The sequence below is a fragment of the Chelonoidis abingdonii genome, chromosome 1 (genome assembly GCF_003597395.2).
Source record: "Chelonoidis abingdonii isolate Lonesome George chromosome 1, CheloAbing_2.0, whole genome shotgun sequence".
In the NCBI taxonomy this organism is placed as follows: domain Eukaryota; kingdom Metazoa; phylum Chordata; order Testudines; family Testudinidae; genus Chelonoidis; species Chelonoidis abingdonii.
In genome coordinates, this window is record NC_133769.1 from 62186931 (window position 1) to 62202703 (window position 15773).

The window sequence follows — 15773 nt, forward strand, 5'->3', positions numbered from 1 at the left end:
AGAATCTGGAAATTTGGGAAATATTTAATAGTCAAGCCATTTATTTAGAGGAGACTGATACTACCAGGTAAACGTCTAGGATAGATTTTTTTTTTTTTTTACACTAAGATTGCTCCCTGTGTATATTGTGTGTCCACTCTGCTCCATATCCAGCAATTAGAGGTGTAGCATTAAAGTTATTTGTACAACACACGCTAGACAGCTGACCTACGACAGTCTTGTGGTGGCATGTGGGACAATTGTGCGGGAAGCTGTGTAACCAGAACTACTTCTAAGGGCAGCAGATATCTAATAAAGGTGAACCCATATGCTCTACATTTTAGAACAAACTGATGAGATAGGGCCAGAGGGTTTATATGCACACCATACATTTTCAATTCTATCGAACATCATTTCCCACGCTTGCAATTCGTCATACCTTACTGTGTCTCAAAGACACACAAGGCCAGCATACTTCTTATTAAAAATGATGTGCAAATAAGATGCAGATATGCGAAACAGCATGGAACGTCCATGTCAAAAAAACAGTACAGATATTGGTACAACAGTTTAAGGATCCTTAAGTACTCCATTTCAAATAAAATGAAGTCTCACCAGGAAATATACATGTATTATTTACATCATTAATTTACAGAGATACCGCATTTTGCATTAAAACAAAAGCTATTAAAAAATAATTAGAAATATAGTACTATCTCTAAGGAATGTATCCTGTACTAAAATTTTATAACACTTTGGCAATATGTTTTATCTGTTATCAAAATGTATGCCATATCTTTCTGATATCATAGCTCCATTAAAAACATGGATTACCCCTGCCCCTTTTAAATAAAGACTCCACATTGGAGGTAGTAATGTCAAAAAATATTCTTTGGTTCCATCAGCCAGTCAAAGCAGATATGTGTTCAGAGTCATAAGAACTGGGAAAAGTAAGGAGTCCTAAAGTTCAAAGGCCGTTTGTAAGTACAAAATGCTGTTTTCCTCATGAGAAAACTGTCCTGTCCTTCCATCTTTCCTCTGTCCTCTGAATCAAAGTCGCAATGAGAGCTTGAAGGATTATTATTTATGGAGCGGTTTTGGTTGGACAACTTGCTGGCAGCCTACAGCGCGAAGAGAGAATCTAAGTTGAGGCCTCCACAAGACATTGCAAATGTTCCTGCAAGACAGGAAATTTGTAAGGAAAGAATGTTGGGTGTTACGCACTGTCGTCTTACCAAGGGCTGTACACAAGAATACCAAGCCAGGCACACATAGCTCGAAGTTCTCTGAAATGAGATTTGCTATTTCTAAGCCATACTATCTATTCCGCTCCACCCAAAAGAAAAAAGCAGTCGCTTTATACTCATAGCATGTACCCATTTAAAACTCTAGCTGCAAATGTTAAAAGGGTTTCCAAAGTAAATAACTTTGGTTGATAGCCATTCAGAACAACTACCCCCTTTATATTTCCTTGTTTATATTTTCATGAGATTTCCTTACTCCTCAAAAACACAAAATACAAACAAAAACCTGCAAACAAGTCACAAAGACAATTCTAGATGCATAACCAAGAACCAATCTCCTTCAACATGCTTTTAGACTTGAGTGTACTCGTGAGAAAGAAGAACTCAAACATGTCGCGGTCTGTTTAAGTTAGGCTGATATTAAGATCCGTTTATAAAAACTTTTTTTAAAAAAAAAAAAAATAAAACTATAACACGAACTAAGCAATCTGAAAGTGCCAGAACAGAGCCAGTGGTCTTTCTGTCTTGTGTCACACTCAAGCTAACAAAGATTCCTGCCAGTGAAATTCTGCCTTATTTAATAACCCCATTTGCGCTCAGCTGGCTTAGCACGGAGTAACACAAGGTTACAAATTTGGCATTCAAACTGAATCTTTCTTAAACAATTCTGTGTGCACTACCCAGAAAATAATCAATTTTCCTCTTTCCCTTTCCATAATGGGAGGCTCCACAGGCTAAGCACCATTACCCTGAAAGTCTCACTTTTTTCATAAGCCGGAAGTGTAATTAGATAATTGACTGACACAATCCGTCATAGATCTGTTGATTAAGGGTACCACACTTACACATGACGCACCGCCCAAAAGGTGGCCTGGCACACATTTTGAAACACTACAGATGTTGTTAATAATTTGATTCTAAAATTGTTTATCTGGGCTAGAAGATTCAATACTCTCCTGCAATTGTATCCGCATTGACAAACAATTGACATCGAAGGTTTAAAAGTGAAAACTGTATTGAAGGGGAAAAAATATTAAATGACTTTATGAGGATTTTCATATTTGATCATATGTGCAGATGCAGTTTTGTTTACCATAATTGGTACCAATCTGACTTCTCGAAAAAAACAACGCTGCGAAACACTTTTGGTTCATGCATCAACATGAACGCTAATGCCAACTGTTCTTCAAGTGGGGGTTGAACCGACATGATGGGCAGAAATTTGAAGACAAATGTGTCTGCAGAAAGTGATTCTACAAATCGGAAATTAAGAAACAACTCACACCGCCTAATTCCAACTGCTCAAGATCAACTGACTAAGGACCTAGAGTGGCTAGGCAGCAGTTCTGCAGAAAAGGACGTAGGGGTTACAGTGGAGGAGAAGCTGGATATGAGTCAACAGTGTGCCCCTGTTGCCAAGAAGGCTAATGGCATTTTGGGCTGTATAAGTAGGGGCACTGCCAGCAGATCGAGAGACATGATCATTCCCCTCTATTCGGCATTGATGAGGCCTCATTTGGAGTACCGTGTCCAGTTTTGGGACCCACACTACAAGAAGGATGTGAAAAAATTGGAAAAAGTCCAGGGGAGGGCAACAAAAATGATTGGGGGCTGGAACACATGACTTATGAGGAGAGGCTGAGGGAACTGTTTAGTCCGTAAAAGAAAAGAATAAGGAGGGATTTGATAGCTGCTTTCAACTACCTGAATGGGGGTTCCAAAGAGGATGGATCTAGACTTTTGTCAGCGGTAGCAGATGACAGAACAAGGAGTAATGGTCTCAAACTGCTGTGGGGGAGGTTTAGGTTGGATATTAGGAAAAAAAATTTTTGACTAGGAGGGTGGTGAAGCACTGGAATGGGTTATCTAGGGAGGTGGTGGAATCTCCTTCCTTAGAGGTTTGGTCAGGCTTGACAAAGCCCTGGCTGGGATGATTTAGTTGGGAACTGGTCCTGCTTTGAGGGGGGGTTGGACTAGATGACCTCCTGAGGTTCCTAAACCCTTCAGAGCAGTGATTGTCTCACTGTAGGTTTGTACAGCGCCTAGCACAATGGTGCTCCAGTCTGGCTGAAGCCTCTAGATATAAATCTATAATATCATCAGGTACCAGCAGAAGGGAGGATATCCCCCAGCCCTGAGGCTGCATTGACTCCTAGGTAGAGTTCTTTGCCATGAAACTGCTCCCCCTTTAAGGCAGACAGTAGCCAGCTGGTGAAGCCCTATTCGCATGTTTCCCCCACAGCAGTAGTGGTAGGGTGCCTCTGCCCAAGTCTCCTGGTAACAGCAAGGTTTTATAGTCTGTACCTCTGCTTCTGCCGGAGGCAAACTACACTACCTTTACTCACAAAAAAGAAGGCTGGGTGAGTGGGAGAGGGAGATAAAGAGTCAAAGAACTTAGACAGGAACATTCTTCACTCCTTCCTGTGGTTTTTCCTACAGGAGGGGGCAATCTGGGCCTTACGCATTCTATTGATTCATAAGCCAGGATATAACCCAGCCTCTTATCTCATAGCTGTGTTCAGCATTCAGACACTACAGTGCCAAAAACCGTATAAACAAGAAATGTAGTGGGGTTCTAATTTAAACCAATCTCACAAAAGAAAACATAGGGCATGAACCCAGTAGTCCTCCTTTAGGAGTTAAATGTACGAGCCTTAAAGGAGCCTCCTTAAAACTCTTTTGTGATTCATTAGAGCAACGACCTCTGTAGCATGCTTAAAGCTTGCAGTGTTGTTTTTCTGTACTTAAATATATTCTAAAATTTGTGGAAATATGCAAACTATATTCAGATAAAAGATAAAACTAACTAATACAAAGGTGCATGAACAAAGAAGAAGAATTTGCACAAGTGAACAGATTGTTTTACCTAGACTGATAATAAGATACTTCGTTAACCAATAAGCTAGATGCTCTGTGGAATTGGTTGTTGATTGAAGACTTATCTTCTCTAGAAAGACCTATGGAATGGAACACCATAACCACTAGAGAAGGAGTCAGAAATGTAACATTCCAGCAGGCAGAAAGGAAGGAGGAAAAGGAGAAGCTTCTAGTCACACTTGGCTTCAATAAGTTATGCTGTGTAGACCTTTAAAAAAAACATATGGCGGTTTTGAAGTGGGGTTGCAATCAGTTGCATTTTACTGAAGAAGCGTTTATTTTAAGTCATTCCCAACAAACTCAGGTCTTCTGGGAAGCAACTGAGTGCTGCATGCAGTGTGCTTTTTAGGACCATCTTGTATTACAGTTGTGAACTGTATCAGAGGGGTAGCCGTGTTAGTCTGGATCTGTAAAAGCAGCAGAGAATCCTGTGGCACCTTATAGACTAACAGACGTTTTGGAGCGTGAGCTTTCGTGCGTCTGACGCAGTGGGTATTCACCCACGAAAGCTCACGCTCCAAAACGTCTGTTAGTCTATAAGGTGCCACAGGATTCTCTGTTGCTTTTAGTTGTGAACTGTTCATACATGATTGTGTTCTACTCTATGGGGGAGGGTTACCTCAGCTACCACAGGAACTAAAAAACAGTAGAGGGTGATTAAGATGAGTAACAAACTCCAGAGATGTTCTAACCCCTGGGGCGGTTTGTATATACTAGTTCATGCTGGGGTTTCCAGAGGCTAGGAAACAAAGGAAGAGCTTTTGATCTAAAAGGATGAGCCTAAACTGACTTAAGTCTTCTTTCTGACGCAGCAAATGGACAAAGGGAGAACTTCATGGAAGGGTTAGAAAGATACTAGCCTACTAGGGCCCTATAAGACTGGTGCGTGATTCCTGGTATGCTAAGTGTGTGTTTAAATCTGCTTATTGTTGTGGGGTTGTGTTGGGGGTTTTTTGGTTTTTTTTTCTCCCTTTTTTGGTAATGCTTTTATCTTAAGAAAAAGTGTGCTTGCTCAGAAAGACTGGGTGATAGCTTGTAACCTTTGGCAATACACTTTTCATAGCCATTGGAAAGAAAGCAAAAGCACAGGCACTAGTATTTAAGCAGACTGGCTTGCAGGGGATATCATAGTGTAAGGCAGGGAGATGTGCAATCTTAAAACTCCAGTCAGGAGGGAGAGACACGTGGGTCTTCACTCAAGAGAGATGACAGCTGGGAGCAGAAAACCTTGTGTGTGTGCCCTTGAGGGACCATGGAGGGGGAATACAGATGCAGTTACCCAGAAACTGATGCTACCAACTAAGAAATGCATGCAGAATTTATTCCCTTTGTATAGTAAAAGATATTTTATAATGCACTGAATATTTTTTTTTTTAAATCCACCCCCCTCCCAACAAAAATCAAGAAACTAAAGGCTTGTTCATAACTTCATCATCTAGTCCCACTACTTTTTGTTTCTCATTTGAGCCCCTCGAGTGTGGTACACTGTCTATTCAAAGGCCTTGTCAGAGTACCTTGTCTGAATATGAAGTGCCCTGCATGCTCCTGGCACGACACAAATAATGGAGGAAAAGAAGTAATACTAAAGTTAGCTTTCCCAAACTAAGGTCTTGCTTACATGGGAAAGTTTCATTGGTTAAATTACCAAAATTTTCAAACAGTATATATTTTATAAACTGCAGTATCCCACTGAACTCAGTGGTAACTGCATGTGCTCAGTGTCTCTGAAAAAAAGTCAGGCTACTTATGTGACCAGCTTTTAGTTAGGTTTCTCACAATACGTAACAATCATATAAGCAATCACTGAGTACAACCCTGAACTACTGCTTTGACAAAAGGATAAACATGTTTTCTAGTACATGCAAGTCATAAGGGACGTGTATACAAATGATGTTTGCAGCTTTAAGAAATGCAGTAGCTGAAACATACCCATGAAAGTGCTACTAGTGGTAATAGAGGATGATTCCTGATTTCTGTTCAAATCAAAGATGTCTGAGTTTAGACTCAAGCTTTTCACTCCAATTCCTTCATTTGGCATGTAAGTAGAGTTAAGCAATTTGTTACTTGTAGCCTGCATTCCAATGCTGCCAACATACTGGTCAAAGGGATCTTCTGGTGAATGTGATAATGTTCCAAGTGAATACGGATAGCGTTCCTTTTTCTTTAAGTAACTAGAGTCACAGGGGTCCATGCACACTGTTCTTTGGTCAGGGCTGCAGCCTTAACAAAAAAAAAGGAGAAATCAGTATTACTAGGAATCTGATATGGCAAAACTGAAACAGAACTAAAATATTTATTTGACTTACTTGTATGGTATGCTTCAAAAGTGTCAGAGCCATAAGCATTGCCTTTTAAATACACAGTCCCTGTAGTCCCCAGATAGTGGCATAAGAATGGATCTGTAATAACCTCCAGGTCTGTTTCACTACCATTATCTAGATGACAAATGCCTTAAAAATAAAGACACAATGTATCAGCTAACAGACTCCTTTTTTCTATGCTTCATCCTACACAGTAAGTTTTACTAGTGGAGTTTTGTTCTTCTGCAAATAAAGAAACTACAGCAATGAAACCCGCACTGGAATCTTAAACATATTTTTCCTGGAGCGGCAGGAGTTTTCGAGAGTTTAGTTAAACAGCTTTATAAGGCTGCTACAGCCTAACCCTAACCCTCTCCAGAATGGCGATGTCAAGATTTCTCAGTATGTCACCACTCTGCTGGCCTGCTTATATTCTAGGAGTATACAATAAATACCAGGAGAGCCAAGATTTTATAATCAACAAACAAACAAACATGCAATGAGTTCATTTGCAAGAAAAGATTCTGCTCTGAATACTGAAGCCATGGTCCAAATAATGGCTACAAGTCATCAAGTGTTACAAAGTAGATTACTGCTCTAAAACATAATGATCATGTTGAGGTGCTTTCACAAACTAAGGCCTTGCTTACACGGGAAAGTTTCATTGGTTAAATCATATAGTAAAACAATATAATGCCCTCTATGGACACTTATTCCTGTATAAGACTGCTTTCCAGGGTATGGGAGGGGCATAGCTTAAGTTATTATCCCAAGAGACATAACAAAAAGGGTACTCTTACACTGGTAGAGTTCATGTGTAGACTTAATCTTTTTCTGGTATAAGTATGATCAGTTTAAATTCACACCTGAGTTTATACCGAAGAAACTTTCCTAAATAGATAAGGCCATATGTCAAGTGGTTCAGCAAAACCAAGGTTTCTGTTATCAGCACAAGCATTTCTCATTCCTGTATTGCATAGTAAAATCTCAGCTTCAAATATTATTGTAATGTGTTGAAGCAATCGGTAAGTCAGTCACAGGGCCTACATGGCAATCAACAAAGATGCTTCACTGGCGTCATTACAATTCATCACATTAGTTAATAAGACAGTGTCTGATTTCAGGTAACCAAACACAGTGCCAAGTTTTATATTTAAAGTATTTACCATTACTATCTCTCTGCTGTAAAAAATATCCCCCCATTGAAGAAGTTATGAACTGATGATGACTTCCATTTTCTGATGACCCATACCCATCCTGCCTTTCAGCTAATGTTCCCTGGGATGACAGGTAACTTGGAATGTCAGCAGGCAAGTTTGTCTCATCTGTGATTTAAGAGAGGGAGAAAAAAAAAAACCACGCATAAAACCATCAGTATATTTTAGGTTTCTTTGAAATATTTTTAAACCAGCCAGCAACATGCTGAAGGCAACAAATGATTCACCGTTCTGAATTTGAGTCAAAACACACAAATGTTTCTGGAAGAAAGTTACTGCAGGACAACCACAAACACACTTGACTACTCCTTCACGCTGCCAAGCTGCAGTTTACACACCTGTATTTGTGATGCTGCAATCTTCATTTCTTCTCCTTGTGTGGTATATGATGACCACCCACACAAGGGAAGTGCCCACCACGCAGCAAACCACTGCTATGATCACTATACCAACTGTGGCCCATCCATCATCATCCAACGATGGAGCAATGTTTTGAGGAGAATCACAGGTGGGAGTAGGAATTACATTTAGACGAATGTTGCCTCTCTCTGTTCCAAGTGTATTAGACATTTCACAAGTGTATTTCCCAGCATCTTCAATATCTGTGTCCACAATAATCAGTAATTGGTTGCCTGCAGCGAAGAAGTGCCTTTCTGTTACCACCAATGGGCTGTCATCCTTAGTCCAGTTCAACCGAGGCGGAGGGCTACCACCAGCAATGCACTGCAAGACTGCAGTTTCACCTTTTGTTACTGTTCGGTCTAGCAAGGGCCGCAAAAATGATGGTGTTTCTGTAAAAATAAATAAATTCTAAATTACCTTTACTAGAAAACATAGGTGGTTCCAACCCTCATATTGACCCAACCCACAGAAAAAACACAAATGAGTTTAACTCTGAATAAAAAAAACAAACCCGTTTTCCTTTTTTCTATTAAAACTAAACTTTTCAGAAAAAAATCCCAGAAACCTGCTCCTTTTTTTGTGTATACTAAATAATTTTTATTTTAAACTATGCTTTTAAATGGAACATGTAACTATTTATTAGTAACAATGATTGTGTATTAAAACTTTTAAGTGGCTAACCAGTGGCCACTGCTTAATGAATGATGACTTCAGGAAATGCATTATCACAGAACTAAGCTGAAAAGACATTTTTCAGCTAAATACATGCCTCCAAAAGCGCTCACTAGTAATGAATTGATACATCTTCCTATTAAGCCCTAAAACACATTTTATTAAGTAAAATCTAAAAGTATGGTAAAACTTATCACATCACTTCAATAAAAAAGACTTATATCATTACATATTGACAGTTTCTCACCTAGTACTGTCAGCGTTGCATTAGCTGAAATGCTCCCAGCAGTGTTTTGAGCTGTACAGCTATAAACTCCAGTGTCCTCAATTTTTACATCAACAATAAAGAATACATCATCCTCGGGCATGACATGCATACGTCTCTTGCGTGCTGCAGGAAAGTCTGTGCCACCATCTTTCTGCCAAGCAATCTGTGGTACTGGATGACCAACTGCAGCACATTCTAATCGTGCCGTTGCCCCAGCACGAATGGTTAGGTCCATGGGCATCTTTGTAAATGATGGCAGCACTAAAGCAAAAGCAAAACAAAAAGTTTAACCAGATACATACTATAAGTAGGTTTGTTTCCAATTTTGGAACAAATTATTTTTCCTCCTTTGCATTGTATTTTCTCAATTTCAGTACACTCAACTCCAACAAGTGTAAAACTTATACCAGTTTCAACAACAGCGATGTGCAAGGCTTTGCCAATAGATCTGGTGCATGAAGCTCTGGAAAAAAAAAACCTCACAAGACCTAAACTTATATCTGGTGAGAGGATGGTCTTATGTTTAAATCAGGCAACATGGGTTTCATCCTCATTCAGGAAGCCTGTGGCAGTGGTCAACTCTGCTAAGTCACAGTCTGCCTACCTCAGCAGAGAAGGTTGTTGTCCCTTGTGAAAGGTGAACAGTAGTTCTTCCCTTCTCCTATCCTTTCCTTAGTCTATTTAGATTGCAAGCTCTTCAGGACAGGGATTGTTTCTTAACTGTGTTTGTACATCACCTCACACAATAGTGACAGAGGCTTGTTGGGCTCATAAATGCAACTTAAATAATAAACAGATTTTGGAAGCAGCATACTTTCATGAGCTGAAATTAGGCTATAAAGCATTTTCTAAAAATAATGCCATGGGAAAAGAAAAGTGTATATTGTATTTTGCTTTACAGTGATTTCCTCTTCAAATGCACAGGTAAAAAAAGGATGCTTACTGTTAACTGTAAGCTTGGCTTTGACAGAGTAGGATGAACCAAAGTGATTTGAAATAACACACTGGTATTTTCCCTCATTGCTGAATTCAACATTGCGTAGCCGAAGTATGGTAGTGTATTCCATCACTTCACCACCCCGTGCCCGGAGATGTGCATAATTCTCCATTTCAGCATCATGCAGTAATTCATTGTCCTTTTTCCACGCAAACGTCATAGGGGAATCACTGCTGCTGGCTGCTGAACATACGAAACTCAGATTGGAGCCTCTGATTGCTGACTGGCTTTCTGGCTGGACAGTGATCTGTGGTTTAGGAAAATCATCTGTAAAGATGGGAAAAGGAGAAAAAATTGTGACACTGAGGAAGAGAGGCAAATACCCAGGTCCCCAGGACTCAAAGATTTTGTAAGCTTTGTTTTATAGGTTTGAGAGAAGAGTCAGACAAGTATTTATAAAGCAGAGATACAATGGTTTAGTTTTAGATTTCATTTCTCTCCAGGCATTTAAAGATGTCATATTTATGAGTTTACTGTGCTAAGCCATCTCTCAGTGAAGAGAAAGCACATCTAAAGCAGACTATGTGCTGTTTATATATAAGAGGAGAGAACTACAGTTTAACATCTGTGAAAGCTACTTTGAGTGTCAGTCACAAAGCCAAGACTCCTTTTTTCTACACCTTAAGGCTGCAATAAGTTTTTCTTCACTAAAACATGGTTCTTTCTGCCACCAGAGATTGTCAGGCACAGTCCAGGGTTCTCCCCCAACCTGCACACAGAAGTTGTGGTTCCAGTGATTTGTAGTCCTTTTCTCCAATTTTCAAATGCAGCAGTGCTGAAAATCTGTTAAGCATACTATACAAAGATCAAGTGTGGGTTTTTTTTATGATGAGGAAGCCCCTAACAATTGCCTTTTGTTGGATTCCATGTTTCTTGTCCTTCAATTATTTACAAGTAAAAATGTGTTCTACAACCAGTCCTTCAAATGCAACCTGGGATCTGAGAATCCTGCTGGGTTATTTCTTTCTTGTGCATCACACCTATATTAAGTTCCACAAGCCAAATTATGTCCATGGTGACATCTATGTCACCACACTGCCATTGGAGGTTTTGCAGTGGTATAAATTTACTGAAACATACTAAATGTTTATACTGATAAAGTGAGAGGCGGAACAGTATCCAGATCATTCTCTTGTGGCTGTGCTGTCTATGCTCTGCTAATAGACATTAAAAGTATTAAAAACATTTGTTTGGGGTGAGGGGAGGCACTAAAATAAGCAGATGTGATACAATATACAAAAGGAACTGATCTGTTGAGTAGGATTCTGCCATTTTCACATAGCCCATTTTCAGAACCACACTTTAAAATAAAATCGTGAAGGATATTTCTCATCATCTTGTTCAAGCCATTAACTTCAGCACTTGACTTATAAGCAATGGAAAAAGAGACAACTATTAAGCAGGTTGTATTTGGATACAAAAATCACTATAGTAAGACGATTGTATAATTAAGCAGTTAATACAGGTCACTTAGGCACCTATTTTCAATTGCTAACAGTTTTCTCAAAAGCTAACTTTTGGCCTGAAATTATTCATGCTTTGTTTCATCTTGAAAGGCATAATTTTAGAAAGTGTGAAATACATTAATTTGGCCATTTTTGAGCTACACTGTTATGGACCACTCATCTCATGTGTCCATCCCATTAACAAATTTTAAATGTTTTTCCTCTGAGTTGTTTTCAAAATTCCAACTTGGCACTGAAGATTTAAAATTAATTTACGAAGCGTACATCATTCTGAAGTTAAAGAAAATAACTTGTTGTGTAAGAAGCATTTCTCCAGATGTCCAATCATTCTATTTGAAATACACATCATTCTATTTGAAAGCATTTCTCCAGATGTCCAATCATTCTATTTGAAAGAAGAAAGAAGCACACGCTGATAGAATACTAAACACTGCAGAAATGTACCTTTTCTCCCACTGAGATGTTAAATTAACAAATATGCTACAGAGCCAAACAAGGTGGCCTCTATTCAATTTGGAAATTGTATTCTGGGAAAGGACTCTGGAACAATAACTCTTTCCTTTTAGTTTGTCACCAGAAATTCATACAAATTTTAGAAAATAATAATACCACAGAACAGATAACAGAGCAGACATATACATGCCATAAATTACAGGGGCTACAATGTGTTGCAACTTTAGGCTTAAGGGCTGGATATTGAGTGTAGGTCAATGGTACAAATGCATTTCCATTTCAACAGCCTCAATCACCAACTCCATTGGACAAGCCCCACCAACACCACTGGCCTTGCCCTCTAAATTAACATTTCATCTGTGTGCTTTCACATGACAATGCGGGACAGCAACGTACTAAGAGATTCATTTCTTTGTCCTTGCTTCTTTTTCCTGGTCTAAGACCGACCAATTTTATCAACCTTGTAGGCACAGTAGAAAAAAAAAAATAAAAACCCCTCCTGTTTAGCAAGACTTTATTTATAAGAATAATAAAGAGACACATCCATGTGTCAGATAAAGTCTTGTGCAGTTAATGTCTGTTATGTTAATTTTGTGTCTTTTTATGAACACATATGTAGAGACATTGTGATTGCTGCATTTTAAAGATTTAACTGGCACACACTGCTTCATTTATTCAAAGGATTGCATCTATTTCTATTTCACAATTCACTTTTCTTGTTAAACTTATCCTTGTACTAATTTCCTTTTAGGTTTTCCCCTTTTTTGCGCTTATTTTAAAGATTTTGAAATCGATCACAGATGGCATCAAGCTATAAACTACTGATAAAAATTACCTTTAGTTAAATGTAACCTGTCACTTAAATTAGCCTCTCTACTAGATGATTGGAGCCTAGCTAATGTAATGCAGATTATTAAAAAGGGCTCCAGAGGTGACTGTGGCAATTAACGGCCAGTAAGCCTAACTTCAGTACCAGAAAATTAGCTGAAAGTACAGTAAAAAATGGAATTATCAGAAACACAGACGAACAAGGGGAAGAATCAACATGGTTTTTGTAAAGGGAAATCATGCCTCGCCAATCTGTTGGAATTCTTTGAGCGTGTTAACAAACATGGACAAGGGTGATCCAGTGGATGACAGGGCATGGATCACTCAGTAATTGCCCCCGTTCTACTCATTCCCTCTGGGGCACCCAGTATTGGCCACTGTTGGAAGACAGGATACTGGGCTAGATGGACCTTTGGTTTAGCCCATTGTGCTCATTCTTATGTTATGTTCTTAATAGATAGTGCTATTTTCAGATGTCAAATTCCTCACTGGTTTTCCAAAATGATTTTATCTTAAATAAGGTATGTTCTTCATTAGCTGTCTATTAATTTGTTTACTTTCTGTTCTGTCCACTTCAGCTTTAGAAGTTTATACATTAGCTCCTCTTAATTTAGTATTGAAATATTAAAACACTGTATAAGATGGTAATGTTAATAGTTGCTGTTAAGACAGCAGCAAGACCCTGCAAATTCTGTGCTCCTGTACAACTAGACAATTCCACCAAGACTCGTGAAGTTGTATAGATATAAAGGGTAGGATTAGTAAAAATTACACAATGTTGAATTTGTTGTGGTAACAAAATTATAGTGAAGAAAGATCAAATTTCCAATTTACCTCTTTAAATCCAGGATAGTATAAAGTTTTTTGTAAACTTAAATTTTTCCTCTATTAATGGAAATTGCAAGCAAAAATGTATATGAATGCCAGATAAAGTACCAAATTTTTATCTTAAAACAGTTAAGAAATAAAGAATTACGGTTCCCACTTTGTGTATTAGAATAGGGTCTTTCATTACATGATTAGAGAACAAAGTGACAATATTTGACATGCAGTATTTAGCATCAGTGAACAGCACTTTCATTGCAAGCATGTATTAATACAAAATGTTACGTATTAAGCTATTGTATAAATTTACATACTGAAAGACTATTATGAACTGATACTTTCAACCCAAAGTTGACAGGCAACAAATAAAACCTACCCTGAAGTATTTGCAGCACTACAAAATAAAACTGATTCTAATTAGTATTCACTTTTTAACCTGTGAGAAATGCAAAAGGTAAAAACAGAACTACAGAAAAGTGAGTTGGATTTTTATAAATGATTTTGATTTTATTAAAGTGAGGTGTTAGTAATGTAAACAAGAAATGTATATGCAGTCACAATGATTTCTAAAGTTGAAAATAGTGTTTTAAAGCCCACATTGATGAGGTCAAGGTTACCATGGGAACTCTACTTCAGTGCAATTAATCTCAGATTTAATGAAGCACTAATACAATTTGCATATATTAATAGACATGTCAGTTAAAGAACACCAAGATGCACCATATTTTTAAATGGTGCTTACCTAAACAATATCCATATTTTAACTCTCAAAGCACATAGATTTACCACCACAAACCACTGATCTTTCCTTTGTACACAACACATAAGTATGCAATACATGAAATTAAGTCAGAAAAATTTTATTCCCTATCTGGAATGAAACCACAAGCTCCGAGTACCTGCAGATCAAAGTTTGAGGAGCAGACGACAAAGCATTAAAACAAAATATTAACCCCCCCCAGCCCCAGAGTCCAAAAAGTTAAAATATGCCAGATAAACCAGACTAAAATAAACTCACTAAGCAAAATCTATGAAGGTGAGAAGAAACAGTTATACTCACCGCACACAAACTCATCTGGGCTAACAGCAAAGATACATCTGCCTTTTAGCAGTGGAGGATGGGCACAACTGGCATTCACAAAGCTCTGAAAGTTGTTTTCTGATACCCACTGTGGTAGCCATTTTAGTTGGCAGTCACACAAAAGACTTGATGTATTTAAGTGCCTAAGGAAAACAAATATGATGTTTCTTGTATAAGATGCAGAACCACCCAAACAGTACAAGTCAATAGTATTTTTGTAAAACTTAATGTTTTAATGATTTATTATAAAAGAAACTAATGTCACCCAGTACTCACATGACACCATTATTGGACTTCAGGTCTACAAAGCCGACATGTTCATTCTTATTCAATTCTTTAAAAAGTCACATTTGTGACTCTTTACAGTTTCATGTCTCCATCTTGAGTCAGGACAAGGATAGTTACATAAAGGGGCAGGGCAGTGACATAAAGAGGCCACCTGAGAGAACACTCAGAAGAGAGGAGTTCCAAAACCGACATAATTCAAATACCCTCACAAAAGAAAAACTTGGGGCGGGGGGATGCTCAGCCCAACTATAAGCTGTATCCCAGCTGCACCCCAACAGACCTCAGTTATCTAAAGAACTGTACCAGGACTGACAAAAGAAGGAGCATGAGTAAGATAACAGTGGTATTTATGGGAACAGTGGGTATACACCAATCCCTGTGTTGTCATATGAACAGCAGAAATACTCATCCTCAAGAACCCTGCTGCCAAGATGAAGACCAAAAGATCCACTTTGCAGTATCTTGTGATACTGCAAGTAAAATCGTGCTCCTGGGAATTTTGCCCCTGACTTCATTAGGCCTGGATTTTCACCTCAAGTTCCTGGTTTTACACCAAGTCTCCTGCCCTCTCTGCCTTAGATGTTACTGGAGATCTTGTACTGTGAGTCTTAAGGTTTGCTGGAGTTTGAACACCCAGTTTTGTAAGCATTTGAACTGCAAATGCATCCAGTTGCCGATAGTACATTACAAAATTTTGTTTAATTTAATCTCAGATTCAAGGTCAGAAACAGCACTAAACTCACAGTTTCACATCAGTTCAAATAGCTAGAACCCTAAATACTCAATTTACGTCATCTTTTTTCCACAGGACTGGTGCTAAAAGCTAGATCTCAAAACAACTGGAGTGATGGAAATTACAGTTCATCTTGGAAAGGA

At 38.5% G+C, this 15773-nt stretch overlaps 1 protein-coding gene across 3 annotated transcripts in view; it reads right to left on the reverse strand.

Moving 5' to 3' along the window:
- Positions 1 to 432: 432 nt before the first annotated feature.
- LRIG3 (leucine rich repeats and immunoglobulin like domains 3) overlaps positions 433 to 15773 on the reverse strand; it is a 47889-nt gene continuing 32548 nt past the window's right edge. Inside the window, exons 12-19 of one of the 3 annotated variants that reach the window (XM_075066004.1) lie at positions 14589 to 14752; positions 9903 to 10223; positions 8939 to 9220; positions 7956 to 8408; positions 7567 to 7725; positions 6407 to 6550; positions 6030 to 6320; positions 433 to 1156 (exon numbers count right to left, since the gene is read on the reverse strand). In XM_075066004.1, the coding sequence (XP_074922105.1) occupies positions 1101 to 1156; positions 6030 to 6320; positions 6407 to 6550; positions 7567 to 7725; positions 7956 to 8408; positions 8939 to 9220; positions 9903 to 10223; positions 14589 to 14752 (1870 nt within the window). In that variant the 3' untranslated portion in view covers positions 433 to 1100. Of the gene's footprint in view, positions 1157 to 5405; positions 6321 to 6406; positions 6551 to 7566; positions 7726 to 7955; positions 8409 to 8938; positions 9221 to 9902; positions 10224 to 14588; positions 14753 to 15773 lie in introns of those variants that run through there. The other 2 variants (XM_032795256.2, XM_075066009.1) reach the window with 2 other exon arrangements.